At 39.2% G+C, this 13443-nt stretch overlaps 2 protein-coding genes across 2 annotated transcripts in view; one reads left to right on the top strand and one right to left on the bottom strand.

Annotated features, from left to right (window-relative positions):
• The first annotated feature begins 883 nt into the window (after positions 1-883).
• LOC117234611 (actin-histidine N-methyltransferase) overlaps positions 884-13443 on the top strand; it is a 25118-nt gene continuing 12558 nt past the window's right edge. Inside the window, exons 1-3 of the mRNA XM_033496004.1 lie at positions 884-1369; positions 1702-2193; positions 2590-2713. Of these exons, the coding sequence (XP_033351895.1) occupies positions 1249-1369; positions 1702-2193; positions 2590-2713 (737 nt within the window). The 5' untranslated portion in view covers positions 884-1248. The remainder of the gene's footprint in view (positions 1370-1701; positions 2194-2589; positions 2714-13443) is intronic.
• Positions 2733-13394, bottom strand: LOC117234609. The gene is made up of 2 exons (XM_033496002.1): positions 11995-13394; positions 2733-6263 (listed from the first exon to the last, which is right to left on the bottom strand). The coding sequence occupies exons 1-2, from the start codon at positions 12124-12126 to the stop codon at positions 3246-3248; spliced, it is 3150 nt and encodes a 1049-aa protein (XP_033351893.1). The 5' UTR covers positions 12127-13394; the 3' UTR covers positions 2733-3245.

Here is a 13443-nt window from a genome sequence, read left to right as displayed (position 1 = left end):
TGCAGCGGAAAAATGTTTTATTACGTTATTTTTAGTTGTACACAAGTCGAATAATTTATACATTTTAAGGGGGCCCTAAAAATATATTCTTAGTAAATGACTTAAATATATAAAAGAAAATATTTTTTACGTTAAATATAAAATGTGAATATTATAAGATTAAATATAAGGATAAACATAATTGTGGCTGTTAGCCTTAATACGAGTATTACAAAGAATTTTATATCAAATTAATAAACGTTAAACTATTGGTAATATTTATCTTTTTCCAAATTAAAATCATTTTCCAAATTTTTGTTTCACTTAACACATATTTTAATTTGTTTATCTATTAAATTTAATTATTTCCTTTCTATTGCCCATCTTTCTTCTTGTTATTTTACGTATAGTATATGTACTAAGCATTTGTAATTCTTTTATTATGAATAATGTGCCTACATTTATAAATATAGATAGGAAGGTAAAGTAGGAACTAAATCATTATTTTATGTTTGTAAATAATTATCTCACCTATGTTTTTGGATCCTCCTTAATAATAATTTTATAAATATAAAGGCAATATAAATTTATTATTATTCAAATCATTTGTTTATTTCCATACTTTGTACAATACAAATCTTATACTAAAACGAAACTTGTGTTATTTATGCTTTGTGTACTATTTCACTCTATTTTATTAAATAATTTTGGGGGAAACGTACAAAAAATGAGGAAGATACTTAAATTTATATATAAGTATACGCATATGTGTACTTTCGGAACGTAAATATATGCGTGTTTAAGAAGATATATCATATCGCGTAAATGTCAATATAAATAATATAATCGTTATGTTGAATAGTCACTTTTTGTTATATAAATGCAACGGTGCAATTAATTTTGCTACTGAACATATATTAAATTTGTTTAGGAAAATTGCATGGGCATATATCTCGGAGGGAAAAAAAGGAAAGAGTGTTCAAATGTGATTGCGACAAGGAGTTTGGCGTGATTGCGAAAGTAGGTGACCTCTGACAGAAATTGAAATCAATAAAGTGCAGTGGAGTTCGTGGTATACACAGAACGAAAGTAGCTCTTCTTTGCAGCTTTGAGGTTATGTCGCTCGAGTCGGAGGAGGCAGAGCGTCGAATGTTCTATTTTCGTTTCGACGAAAAGTGTTTATTCTTGCCAGTCGTAGGCGCGCGTTACACATTATAATGCATCTAAATGCGAGGAGAAGTCACGAAAGTGCCGTGAAATAGTACAAACATGGACAGAAGAAACTCTGATGGATCATTCACAAGTGAAGAACTCGTTTTATATCAAAGGCAATTAACAAAATTAGAGAACAGAAACGTGATAAATGCCTTGTGCCAAAGACTATTTATTCGTGAGTACGATTTTCATGAACTTATTTTTACATATCAATTTATTCTTCCTACAATTCTATCATTTTTCTGCGCCTTAGCGTAATACGGTTGAAAAATTATTAGATAGTCGCATTAAATATTCATGTTATCACTGTAAAAATAAACAAATACATTTTAATATTAAATGTAAAATTATTTTATGAATTTTATATCGTTGAGAATCTAAGATTCATGAAATATGTATCCCGTTTAACCTCTCGTTTAGAGGTTGAAAGAGCCTCTTACATGTAATAATTTTTTGATAATGCGTTCAGTCTATTAAAAAGAGTAATTCTTATCTTTTTTGAAATAGTGTGCTTTAATTCAGTATGTGAAACGCAACTATGGAACAATTACGTGGAGATATCAACGGTTTTGGAGAAGGTTAAACAGTTGGAGGAAATGAAGACGGAGTCGCCGAAACGGTCCCAGGGGATTGGACGATTCATAAATTGGCTCAAACAGAATGGCGCGAACGTATACGGAGCAAGCGTGGCTGAATTTCCGGGATACGACCTAGGCTTAAAAGCGGAACGTAATTTCCTTGAGAACGAGTTGATTTTAAGGATACCTAGGGAACTTATTTTCAGTATTCATAATGCGGCTCCAGAGCTGGTCGCTCTTCAAAACGATCCTCTATTACAACTTATGCCACAAGTAGCACTTGCGATTGCCCTACTCATTGAAAAACACAAAGAATATTCGAAATGGAAACCTTACTTGGATATTCTTCCTACTACCTATACAACCGTGCTATACATGACTGCTGCAGATATGAATGAACTTAAAGGCAGCCCTACATTAGGTAAATGTCGATGAAATTTATTAGAAACGTATCTATTTTGATTTCTTTTACTATCTTAATTTTGTAATTTTTAACTTTTTGCTAATTGAAGAATATACAACAACAAGATAGTAGCTCTAACAAAAAATAAATAATATTAAATTCTATTTTTGTATCGGAAGAGAAAGAAAGATATTATATTTAAAAGTGTAAATATTTGTTACTACAAGTAGTATTAGTTGATTATGAATTTGTAGCAGAAAGTTCAAAAAACTGATTTTATTGTAATTAATTTGGAGTTGGTTTTGTTACTTTACTTAAATTACCGAAAAACGAAGTAGTGTCCTTATTATAGCATTCTTTTCATTTTCTATCGAAATTCGACTTTACTAAGTTTTAATATAAATTTTGTTGCAGAGGCCGCTTTGAAACAATGCAGAAATATTGCAAGACAGTATGCCTACTTTAATAAGTTATTTCAAAAGAACAATAATGCTGTATCTGCTATACTCAGGGATGTTTTTACTTATGAAAAATACTGGTAAGTAATAAAACAACGATTTTAATATTTTCGTATTTTATATAAAATGTAATTTATTTCGCCTATGAGTTGTTTATATAAATAAATATGTTTTACTCTTTATATACGTAAGTTTGAAGGATAAGCTTACAAGCTTACTAGAAATTTACTAAGTTTTCCGATGTTAAAAGAAGTTCCAAAATAAGATCTTATGTAATATAAAGTTACACGAACTTATATCTTTTATGTTGCGTTAGATTTTATCGGTTATTGGAATAATTATCAAAAGCTCTATACAATCGTATGTACAATCGCCCACATCTACAAAATCAGTGTACAAATCAGATAAAAAACATTACATTAGAAAATATTACACTAATGCTTAATTCTGTGCAGTAGTTTGTGCTTTTCATATTGAGTATCTAAATTTAAAGTATACAATCGATTTTTAATGTATGTATGCTTTAACTTAACATAAATGTGAGAATACTGTTATTATTTTTTTCTTTTTCTGTATTTTTCTAAAGACTATTACAAATACACTTAGGTCAATTTATTTCATATAATCAGGTATGGTCTCCCAGCTGTCGTTAGCATCTAACGAGTCATTATCGATGTCACTCTTGGGATCCATCTCTCCCGTAGGTTCTTGGTTTTCGTTTTTCTCTGGCCTTCTCGCCGTTGACGTGGCTACCACGTTGACCATCACGGTGCTTAAGCTGCTCGAATTTGATAGTTTCCTGGCTGCCATTACTGGACCCTGAAACACCGCTCTAGAAAACGTGTTGCTGTACCTATATTTCTGTTTCTGTCGGATCCTGCATACGATAAATATCGCTAGGAAAACTACAAGAGTTACACCAAGAATTGCGCCACTAGCTATTATGCTCGGTTTCACCTTCGAAAGAGTCTTTCCTTTCTCGCTTTTGTTCTCATCTTCACCGAGAATGTTGCTAGTTTTGCTGTACACGGTTTGAACGTTGATAGAACTTGGTTCCTGCTTTACTATCTCCTTAACGAAGCCAGATTCTACGATGTTTGAAGTATCGTTGACGCGTATCGTTTCCGCGTCGTTGTTGATGAACATCACGCCAACGTCGCTCTCCTGTACGAGCAACTTTCTTTTGTCTTCATTACCAGAAAACTCTCGTTGAATATCCTTCATGAATGGGAAAGAATCGAAGGTTGTCAACAGATCAACAATCTGCACCGTATGATGTCTCTCCTTGTCTTCGTTCTCGTTGTTCATCTTTGAAGCATCAACAAGCTTTGCATCTTCGTTGTCAGTCTTTGGTTCTACATTAGGCATCGATCGTTCGGTCGTGAACTCTTCAGGATGAACGAGATCCATTGAATTTGACAATGAATCGATGCTTTTTGAGTTTTCAGTCGATCCTGACAAATAATTACCGACTTCTCTATCGTAGTTGTCATGATTTACGATCGCTCTTCCTTCGTGGAGGTCCTCTTTAGGCGACAAAGAATTTGTTGCTTTCAAATTATCCGTATCTTTGATTCGATATTCATCGTTAGGTTTGTGAGCTCTGATTCGCGACACTTGAGCCAAATGGACTTTGCTAGATCCTCTCTGTCTCAACGCAATCAGTTCCTCCAAACTCATGTTTCTCGATTTAAGAAGACGCTCCAGCCTCTTCCCTGCTGACCCAGAAGCAAACAATTCAAAGATCTCGGCCCGGGCTTCTGGCTCCACTTCCGACACGATATCATCGTAACTCTTCTTCTCTGTTGCATTTCTATCCTGATGATTTTTCAGACTATTATCATCATCGTTCTTCGCGGCTGGATTCTTTGAAAGACTTTGACGCGAATTCTCTAACGTGGAATTGATATCACGAGACATTGCATCCAACGCAGACTCTAATTCCTGCATTATGGTCCTATCGTTCTCATCAGTGAAATTACTAATCTGAGTGCTCTGTTCCAGGTCGTAGTATATCACTGGCGTGTCACTCTGGTATTCCTTCTCGGAAGAAGCGTTATAGTCCTCTTCAAAATGGTCCATAGCCTCGCGTTGATCTTCATCATTGGGTATTCCGCTTCTATGAATATTAGTCGAATCACCAAGAAGTTGCTCTTGGTTTCCAGTATTCATGGACAAATTGTTCGTCGATTTTGAACGTTCCGTAGGGCTGAGTATTTTCTCGATGCTCAACGTGGATCCTCTATCCTCCAGGTGACTCTTGGAAGTTTCGAGTTCGGTAGGGCCGCTGACATTCTCGTCTTTCATCATCAGCCAGACGGGAGACACGCCGCTCCGTCCTTTCTTGTAATCGGTGAAATCGGAGAATTCCATGATTTCGTCCTCGTCTAAACTCTCGGCTCTGATTTCACCACTGCCCGATGATTTCACAGTGGCGTCGTCGGCTTGCAAGAGCTCCATGGAATTCGTCGCAACCGGCAACGGCATCGATGTCGTAATCTTAACCCGCGGCGGATCGACATTAGCGAGAAACGATTTTCCAGCCGTTGCGTTTCCTACTTCTGAATACGTTTCGCCGTTGTTTACTTTGTCCGAGGATGCTCTCGCGTTTGTCCGATACTTTGGCGATTCTATGGTCGTCGGAATCATAGAAATTACCAGTTCTTCGTCCTTCTGAGAATTCTTCGTTTTTACAGGTTCCGTAGCGAGCGTCCATTGCGGTTTGCCGGTGGTGGAAAGTTTGACGAATGAGTTGGTCATCATCCTCGCAGACTCCTCGTAGTCCTCGCTCTCGTCGACGTCTCTCATCCTCAGAGCGTTGATCACGTCAGCTTTGCCCTTCAACAGATCATCGAGAGTCAGATTCCTCTGCTGTAGAATCTCGGACAAGCTCAGACCTTCCTCTTGTTGCATCTTCAACAGCGACTTCAATTCCATGGCGTTCTGTGAGAGAGCAACGCCCTTGCTAGCTACCTCCGCGGCATTTTCTTCACCGTTTACTCTCGACCAAGCTCCAGAATTGTTTTCTGTTCTCCCTTCGTGCAACATTTCGTTTTCGACCAAAGCGAATTCGTAGTTTTGCGGTGGCCTCCTTTTCCTCGGTCGAGGCTTTAGGTACTCTTCGTCGTTGAATTCGTGCTCGTAGTCGTTCGGTCGTGCTTGAAATATCTCTCGATATCTCGCTGATGTTATCTCCTTGTCTTCTTCCAAGCCTCTGTCTAGGTCTTCCTTCCTCGTTTCCTTGAACGTAGCCACGTTTTCGCCAGTCCATGGTCGATTTCTCTTCCGCGGTAGGATCTCTTCTCGTTCACGGTATCCGCGCCTGCTTTCCGTTAGTTCACGGTCTTCGTAGTCATTGTACGGTAAACGAGGACTGTTCCTGGAACGAAGAAAAGTCCCTCGCCTGTTGTTCTGACGATATTTCGCTGCACGACGATCGTAGTCGTCTTCCTCTTCGCTGTTGTCGATTTTGTCGCGGGAGAAGCGGGAAAATTGGGAAAATGGAAGCAACGGAACCGTGTCACCGTCTCGCCATTTCGGCTCCAAGGCCTCGCCGTTGTTCCGCCACTTGCCCACCAGCTCGGCCCCCAAGTTTTCGTCCCTGGCTTCCGGTCGGCCTCGTGTTTCCTTCTAAAAATAATCGACCGTTGATAAACGCTTCAGTGAATTATTTGAGTTGGCGAGAGTCTGAAATAACAGGCTCTTTGAGCGGTTTCTTCTTCCACCAGCGAAACTTAAAAAAAAAAAAGAAAATGCATTTTTATATACGAAACTGAATTTTATTCTGAATTTTAACTGAAATTTTCAACTGAAAGTCAATACTTTTTTCGTCGCTCAAAGTCATCCGAAGCAATTCCGAAATTGCCAAGTGTAGTTTCTCATCTTCTATAGAATGTAATAGAAAGAAAGTACATACTTTCCTACTAAAAAGTATTGGTAACTTTGAGAAAGCTAAAAGAGACGGAACGATCTTTCAAAAGATGCTTTAAACATATTTCCCGTTGTCAAAAACAAAGGAGATACTTAGTTAGCGTTGTTTGGCTGTTCCAGCCTCTATATAGTCAATTGACTATATAGTCAAATTTCTCTATATAGTCAAATTACGTTCTCCGGATTCATTCTTTATCCAATCGTACTTTCCTATTGTCGGTAAATTTCTAAAGCTTGAGAGACACGCGAAACAATCCCTCTGTTGATAAGAGCGATCTTCTCGTTTCAGTTTCTCGCTAAAGATTTTGCAACCAGCCTTGTTTGTTTGCTAGAAGGACTCGAACGAACGACTCGATCTCGATCGATATCGTTAGGTCATAGATGAGCGCTAAACTACGGACGTTACTTTTTTATTCTGCGTACGAATGCAATGCACATTATGGGGAAATCTGCAGAACGCGCATGATATGCAAAAATATACGAAATATCTAATAAATGTACGCATATATATATAATACACAAACATACAAAAGTACGATAGACCATGACGATTTTCTCGAAGATTCAGGTTCTATTACTCTATTTGTATTCATGAAAATATATATCCACATATCTGGATTTAAGTTTAGTTTTATTCTGTATTCTACTGGATTCAAGCAATCGATGTTATGTCATAAAATAGGGAGTATCGCAACAAAATACTCCGATATCGAGCGATTTAAATTTCAAGATTTAACGAAATCATACGATGAGAAAGGACACTGACTCTGACAAAGTATAGCCATCTATGACCCAACGATATTTGTTAATGAGCCTAACTCAACAATACCAGCTGAAGGTTAAACGGAAGTGCAGACTTTTGAATATGGATAAGTGCGATAATTAAATAATTATTTTCATATGTAAATAATTTTTACGGAGAATCCGATAGTCATAATCACTAATCGCTCAATTAAGGTCGATAAGGTAAAGAAGCAAAGTAGCGTAAGAAATAGCCGAGATCAATTCGTTTCTCGAAATTTAGAAAATTCAGGCTAGTAATTTCGCGCTTAACTTTCCTGCTCTTTTTACGTCATTTTCTAGTCATTTCGCGTTTTTCTATTATCAAAAATTTATCGGGAATCTTTTTATCGCTAGAAAGTTTCTTAAGCCTTTACGCAGACAAAACGAAAAAACAGCCGATTGGCACGCGTAGTAATTTCACGTAATTTCTATTTTATGCGTTGAGATTTTCCCCAGATACGAGAAATGTCCGTTCGTTGAAACGAGAATGAGATTGAAGTGCAACATTTCGGCAAGGCTTCGCTCACGCGCTGTAATTTGAAACGCGAGATAAGACGTGGTAGATGAAGAGAGTTGCGAGACTTTTGCGAGATGGAGGCCAACAATTCGAACGTCTTCGTATCGACCGAAGATATACAACCGCTTTCTCTTTACCTACGACCTTGATCGACCCTGAGCCAACCGCGTTGTAACTATAACCCTGAAACTCTGTTTTGAATAGCGACGCAAAAGTACACGAATTTTCCATTTTCCTCTATTTCCTTGCAAACGAACGATAGAATGCAACTGATCGACGAAACGAAATACGCGCGCATCAGCTCTATTCGTTCCAAAAAGTAGTACAAAGTGATATATTTAAAAAGAACGCACCAACTCTTTGGAACACCTTAATAATTCTCAGTTTCGTACCGTAATATCCTCTTCTCGTAAAGAGAAAATCAATGAAATTCGGTTGTAGGAGTCGTAGAAAAATTAAGTCACTTTAGAAGGGGAACAACAAATTTTAGAAACGGTTCGCTGGTTTTCTCTCGGTTTGCAAACAAGCAAATTCTGCTCTCGCGCCCGAGGAACGACACTGACCATTATTTCGCGTGGATTTTCGCTCGTAACGTCGTAACGTTTACTACGCGCATCGTCCTTCTGCGTCGCGTGAATCTCGTTACTTTCAGACGTGACTTTATCGCTCTTATTAAATAACATTAAAAAGGAGAAAAAGTGGAACAGAGATTTCCGTTACCTTGTTCGCGATATATTCTTTCCGTCGCACGCTTTTCGACCTCGACTATCCACAAGCAAAACAAAATATCTATCTGTAACGCGTCACGGCGATGTTTCGACCTAGCTTAGCTTCCATCAAATCGATCGTGAAAGTTTCATCGCTCAATTTGATCGCAGCAATTAATTAATTCGCTGATGGCGATCGCTTAGCGATTTCTCCTCCTTTTTCCCCTTTGATCTTTCTTCTCAGATCTACGAGACAGCGTAACGTTGCGCGTTCATAAACGAATGAAACAAGCATACAGCTGAGCCTCTCGTATGTGAACTAATAGCAATAAATAAAAGCAAAATAGCATTGCGGTAATAGGATAGCTACTTTTTTGCTATTAAATTTCATTCTTCGAATAGAGGCCAAGGAAATTGTTAGTTCGTTTTAGCATCTAAAGACCGCATATTTTTTCAGCTGCTAGACTGTATAAATTTTCGACGTGAAAGCTATCTACGTACTCGTTATTTTCATTTGATGTTTATGTCTCTCGATACATGCGAGACAGACGTAAAAGACAACAGTTATTTGTGAAATTTTTACGAAGAAAGTCATTGATAAAAAGGTTTCATTTTCTTAGTTTTCATTTTTGTTTAAACAGAAAACAGTAATGGTCGCTAAGTTTTGAAGAAATTTTTCAAAAAATTGAACGATCAACAGGTATCGATCTTCGAATATTCTAGTACTAGCTACGAATAGCCATTGCGAGTGATCACGATGTTCTTACCAGTTACCGATAACCATTATCGAAGAGAGAATCTTTCTTGATTGTCGATAACTTCATATTTAAGGATAATTCCTCGAGAGAAATTTTTCCCGTCAGCGATGACCATTGTTCACGACGCAATTGTTCGTGGTCATAACCATTATTTGTGACGTATTTTTTTGTCTTTCTCAACAATAACCGTTATCCGTGACGGAACGAATAATGGTCAATATCGGTGACCAAGAAAATTTTCATGGATAATGGTTACCGACGATCAAAAAATGATTCTCTCGCATACATATAGTGGTAAGAAATTCTTGCATTTATAATGGTTGTCGGTAACAAAAAAAAAAAAAAAAAAAAAAAATCTCATCGATTACACTTATCGGTAAGCAAAAATATTTTACTCGTTTATAAGTGCTATTCCATTGTATCCAAAATCGGTTAAAATAATTTAACAATTCTCATACCGCAATATTTTTTTCCATTTGGGTCACAACTGCTACGATCCCCGAATCATAGCAATTGTAACAGGAAAAAGCATCCGTTACTGGCAAACGTTCTGTTCGGACGACAGAATACTCGGAGAATAGAACGTCGAGGCATTAGGATATTTGGTTACGAAAGATTCTTCGAAAGAGGTATCAGTCAACGAAGAGCTAATTGAGAAAATACGACGAATGTTCGAAGATCGTTTAACCGAGCGTATTATGCGAAAAGTAAATAAATAAGTAAAGCGTTTGCAAAGTTTCGAAGTTTCCGTGCGCGGTGCCAGCTTTCTCTTTCTCTGGTTGTCGTGTGCTACTGTGCGCGGCCAGTTCTCTTTCTTTTTTCTTCCTTTTCTTGTTTTGCCGGCCTCGACGCGCGTTTTGACATTTGCCATCGTCGGATACCGCCAAGGAAACGACGAGAAACTCGTTGTGAGTCTCGTCGTTAACCTACTGCCTTACGGTTTCTTTGGTTGTTATCTAAGTTCGTTGCCGTAACACCTTGTCGGATGACACGAAATTGGAATACGTACGCGATCAGCGGCGATTTTCAACCTGTCTCCTCTCGTGACACGCGTAAACCGATTATTAAAATTTCCCTAGCACAGCAAGAAATAGATTCGGTCGACACGTGGCTGTCGTTGTTTCTATTTGACGATCCGATGGGAAAGAGGGCAGTGCGAACAAGTGTCCGTAAAATTAGCATCGTCGGTGGTTGGATTTTTGCAACGAGATCAAAACAATGAAAACGATTGGAAAGATTGTTAGTTACGAACGTTCAGTGGATCACGACGAATCGATCGCGGCTTCTTTCTCTCTTTCCTTCTTTTCACCGAATTACGAAACGAGTAACAAGGTTCGAATTAATAGGACGTTTCGAGATTGTCGTTCATGCCGTTTCGCGAAAATTGTTGGATATTATCGTTCGATGCTTTCACACACAAACTCGATGTTGACGCGTGGCGAGTATTTAACGACGTGTCTTGTACCACTGCGGAACAAAATAACACTGTTTATTGCGAGTATTCGTACGCAGCCTTATCTTCCAACGAGACGTTCTCCTATCAGGTTTCACGTTCCACTTTCGTGTCGAATTTTTCTATTCGTACGAAAGTGCTGCCAAACGGTACGAAATTTAACAGACTCGGACTCGATCAATCGGTCACGTAGCGTCGAAAGAGTCGACTATTCGAACATTTCCGACTCGAGAAAGACTCGTTGATGTCAAAAGCATCTGAGGATTATATTAGGATAAAAATAAACGAGAAGGCCAGTACGCAAATAACGGGATAATTACCAGAATCTTTGAACGAGAATCCTTAGAATCCTTGGAATGTTTGCAGCCTATCGAAAAGCTAGAAATTTCACGAACTCGTTAAAATATTGCCAAAACTCTGTACAATGATTGTGAAAAAATGAAACAACTACCAAGCGAACTGCTAGATCAATTATTTTGTTCGATTAGGCTTACGCGTGGAGACGAGCGTACGACGATGAAAGAGAAATTAAACAAATTCTAGAGGGTCGTTCGACATAGTTGGACCGAATCATCTCTGTGCAGATATTTGACTATCTACTCGAACGGTGGTTAAAATTGTGTATAGCAATTACTCAATCCAAGAGTATTTCCTTCATTGAGAAACACGGGCAAGGATTTCTGATAAGAACAAGTGGCAAATGTTGCTTTTACATTTGTTACTTTCTTCTAATAATTCTCATATACCGTGGCAGGAAAATATGTAACGCTTGATGTCGTTGATTGCGTAATAGAAATATGACGTCGAGTTTGTACGTAAATGAGAAAATTCAAAATTTCGACAAAATTATTTCACAATACTAATTAGCGATGTAATGGATTCGTGTAAAATACATATAGCGGCTATTAAAGGTTTCCCACTACCTGGGTAATTTTATTATCGTATTTATTTCATCATAGTACAGAGACGAATAACGTTAACAACGATAGGCTTCTGCGCCTTTTCGGCAATTATCGGTCGTACGCGTTACCTGATCGCATTCTATGTATCTTGTAGAAAATCATAATCCCTTAGGATACGATATATACAATAGGGCAATAGGAAAAATGCAATCACCGAACGCGTCAACGCGCGTTAGACACGAACCCGAACCGAAGAACATTTACCAATCGTCGGCAGCGTATGTAACTGAAATTTCTCTTTCGTTTCTTACCCGATGGCTCTGATCATCGTCTCGGGTTACGAGCTCGGCGTTCGTTCGAACGCGCTCGGCTCCGGCGAGCCTATCGCGAGGGAAATCGAACGTGAAAAGCATCAACAAGAGCAGATAGAATGTTTTCCACATCGTTGCAGTGCGATCGAAACACGAACAGCTCCTGGTCGTTGAAGCACCAGTTCTCTCTTAGCTCGTCCACGATATCGTGGCCGCTCGGCTCCTCCGTTTTCGCCGCCTCCTCCTCCTGCGCAAACAGGTGCACGAAAATCGCCGCTATACACAGGAAAACGAAAATCGCGTTCTTCCTGTTGCACAGGCCGAATATATCCTCAGGGTTCATGCAGAATCGCTAGGAAGTCCTGCCACGCTTCTAATTACCGGCTCGCGGTTTCTTCCGTCGCGGTTAATTCGCTTTTGTTCTCGCGAGTCTTCGTCTCCCTCTACAGATTCTCCGATCTTTCTCTTCGAACCTTATCTTCGTACGTTATTTTCAAACGTTGAATGAGAAACGACGGAACGCAGCCTCGCAGCCTGTCGTCCAAACGTTCCACCAACTTTCTATTCCACTTGGAAATACGTTTCTTTCTCCACGCCACGATTTTCGTTGTTTTAAAGCGGCTCGTACAGTAGTCGCGAATAGTCGGAGTTTCCTACGAGTTTGAATTTTTGGTCGAGGACTGTGCATTTGCAAGTGTGTTTACCTCTTTGTCCTCCCGTTTTATCGCGATCTTGCTTCTTCTAATGTGAAATATGATATTTGGAAATATGCTTCTCTCTCTCTCTCTCTCTCTCTCTTTCTCTCTTTCTTTCTTCGACGGTTTTTTTACCACGGTTTTGCTCGTTCTAAAGTAGACCACACGGACGAACAAACGAATAAAGTCGTGTCTGAAAATCTGTCCCTCCCTTTTCCACCTATTTTTACCAGGATATTGATCGTTTCGACGCAAAACCACACGAGTGCCAGATCTTTCAGCGATTAGTCTTCGTACGAGCGGCTATCGAATCTGAGAATATGTTTCCCTCTTCTTCGTATATTTTTGCCCGCGATTTCGCTCGTTTCAACCTGAATGCACATGCGTTAACGGACTCCTCGCGGATTTTCGTCAAACGTTTCCGTGCAACGGTACACGGTATCTCGCGCACGTTGTTAAAATCACTTTTAGGTGGATTTAGTCTCGTGTTGCGTATCCTTCTCCTCTTTCGTTTTCCTTCTACTCTGCGGTCGGATCCTTACGGCCGAGCGTTTCGTTACTTTCGAAGCGGCACGCTCCTCCACGCTCGGCAAATCGTTCTCGCGGACTGACGCCGGTTTTCTCCGTGCTCGGTCCTAAGTAAGTCGGTGAAACTCGAGAGCAGTCTTCTACTAAAACGCTCGCCGGGAACGCTCTCCTGTTCCCCGGCCAGCGATCGGCCACGACGATGATGAATTTCATCGCGACGATCGCT

The sequence above is a fragment of the Bombus vosnesenskii genome, unplaced genomic scaffold (assembly GCF_011952255.1).
Source record: "Bombus vosnesenskii isolate JDL3184/JDL3185 unplaced genomic scaffold, Bvos_JDL3184-5_v1.1 scf7180000013305, whole genome shotgun sequence".
Lineage (NCBI taxonomy): Eukaryota > Metazoa > Arthropoda > Insecta > Hymenoptera > Apidae > Bombus > Bombus vosnesenskii.
This window is presented reverse-complemented; position numbering and strand designations above follow the sequence as displayed.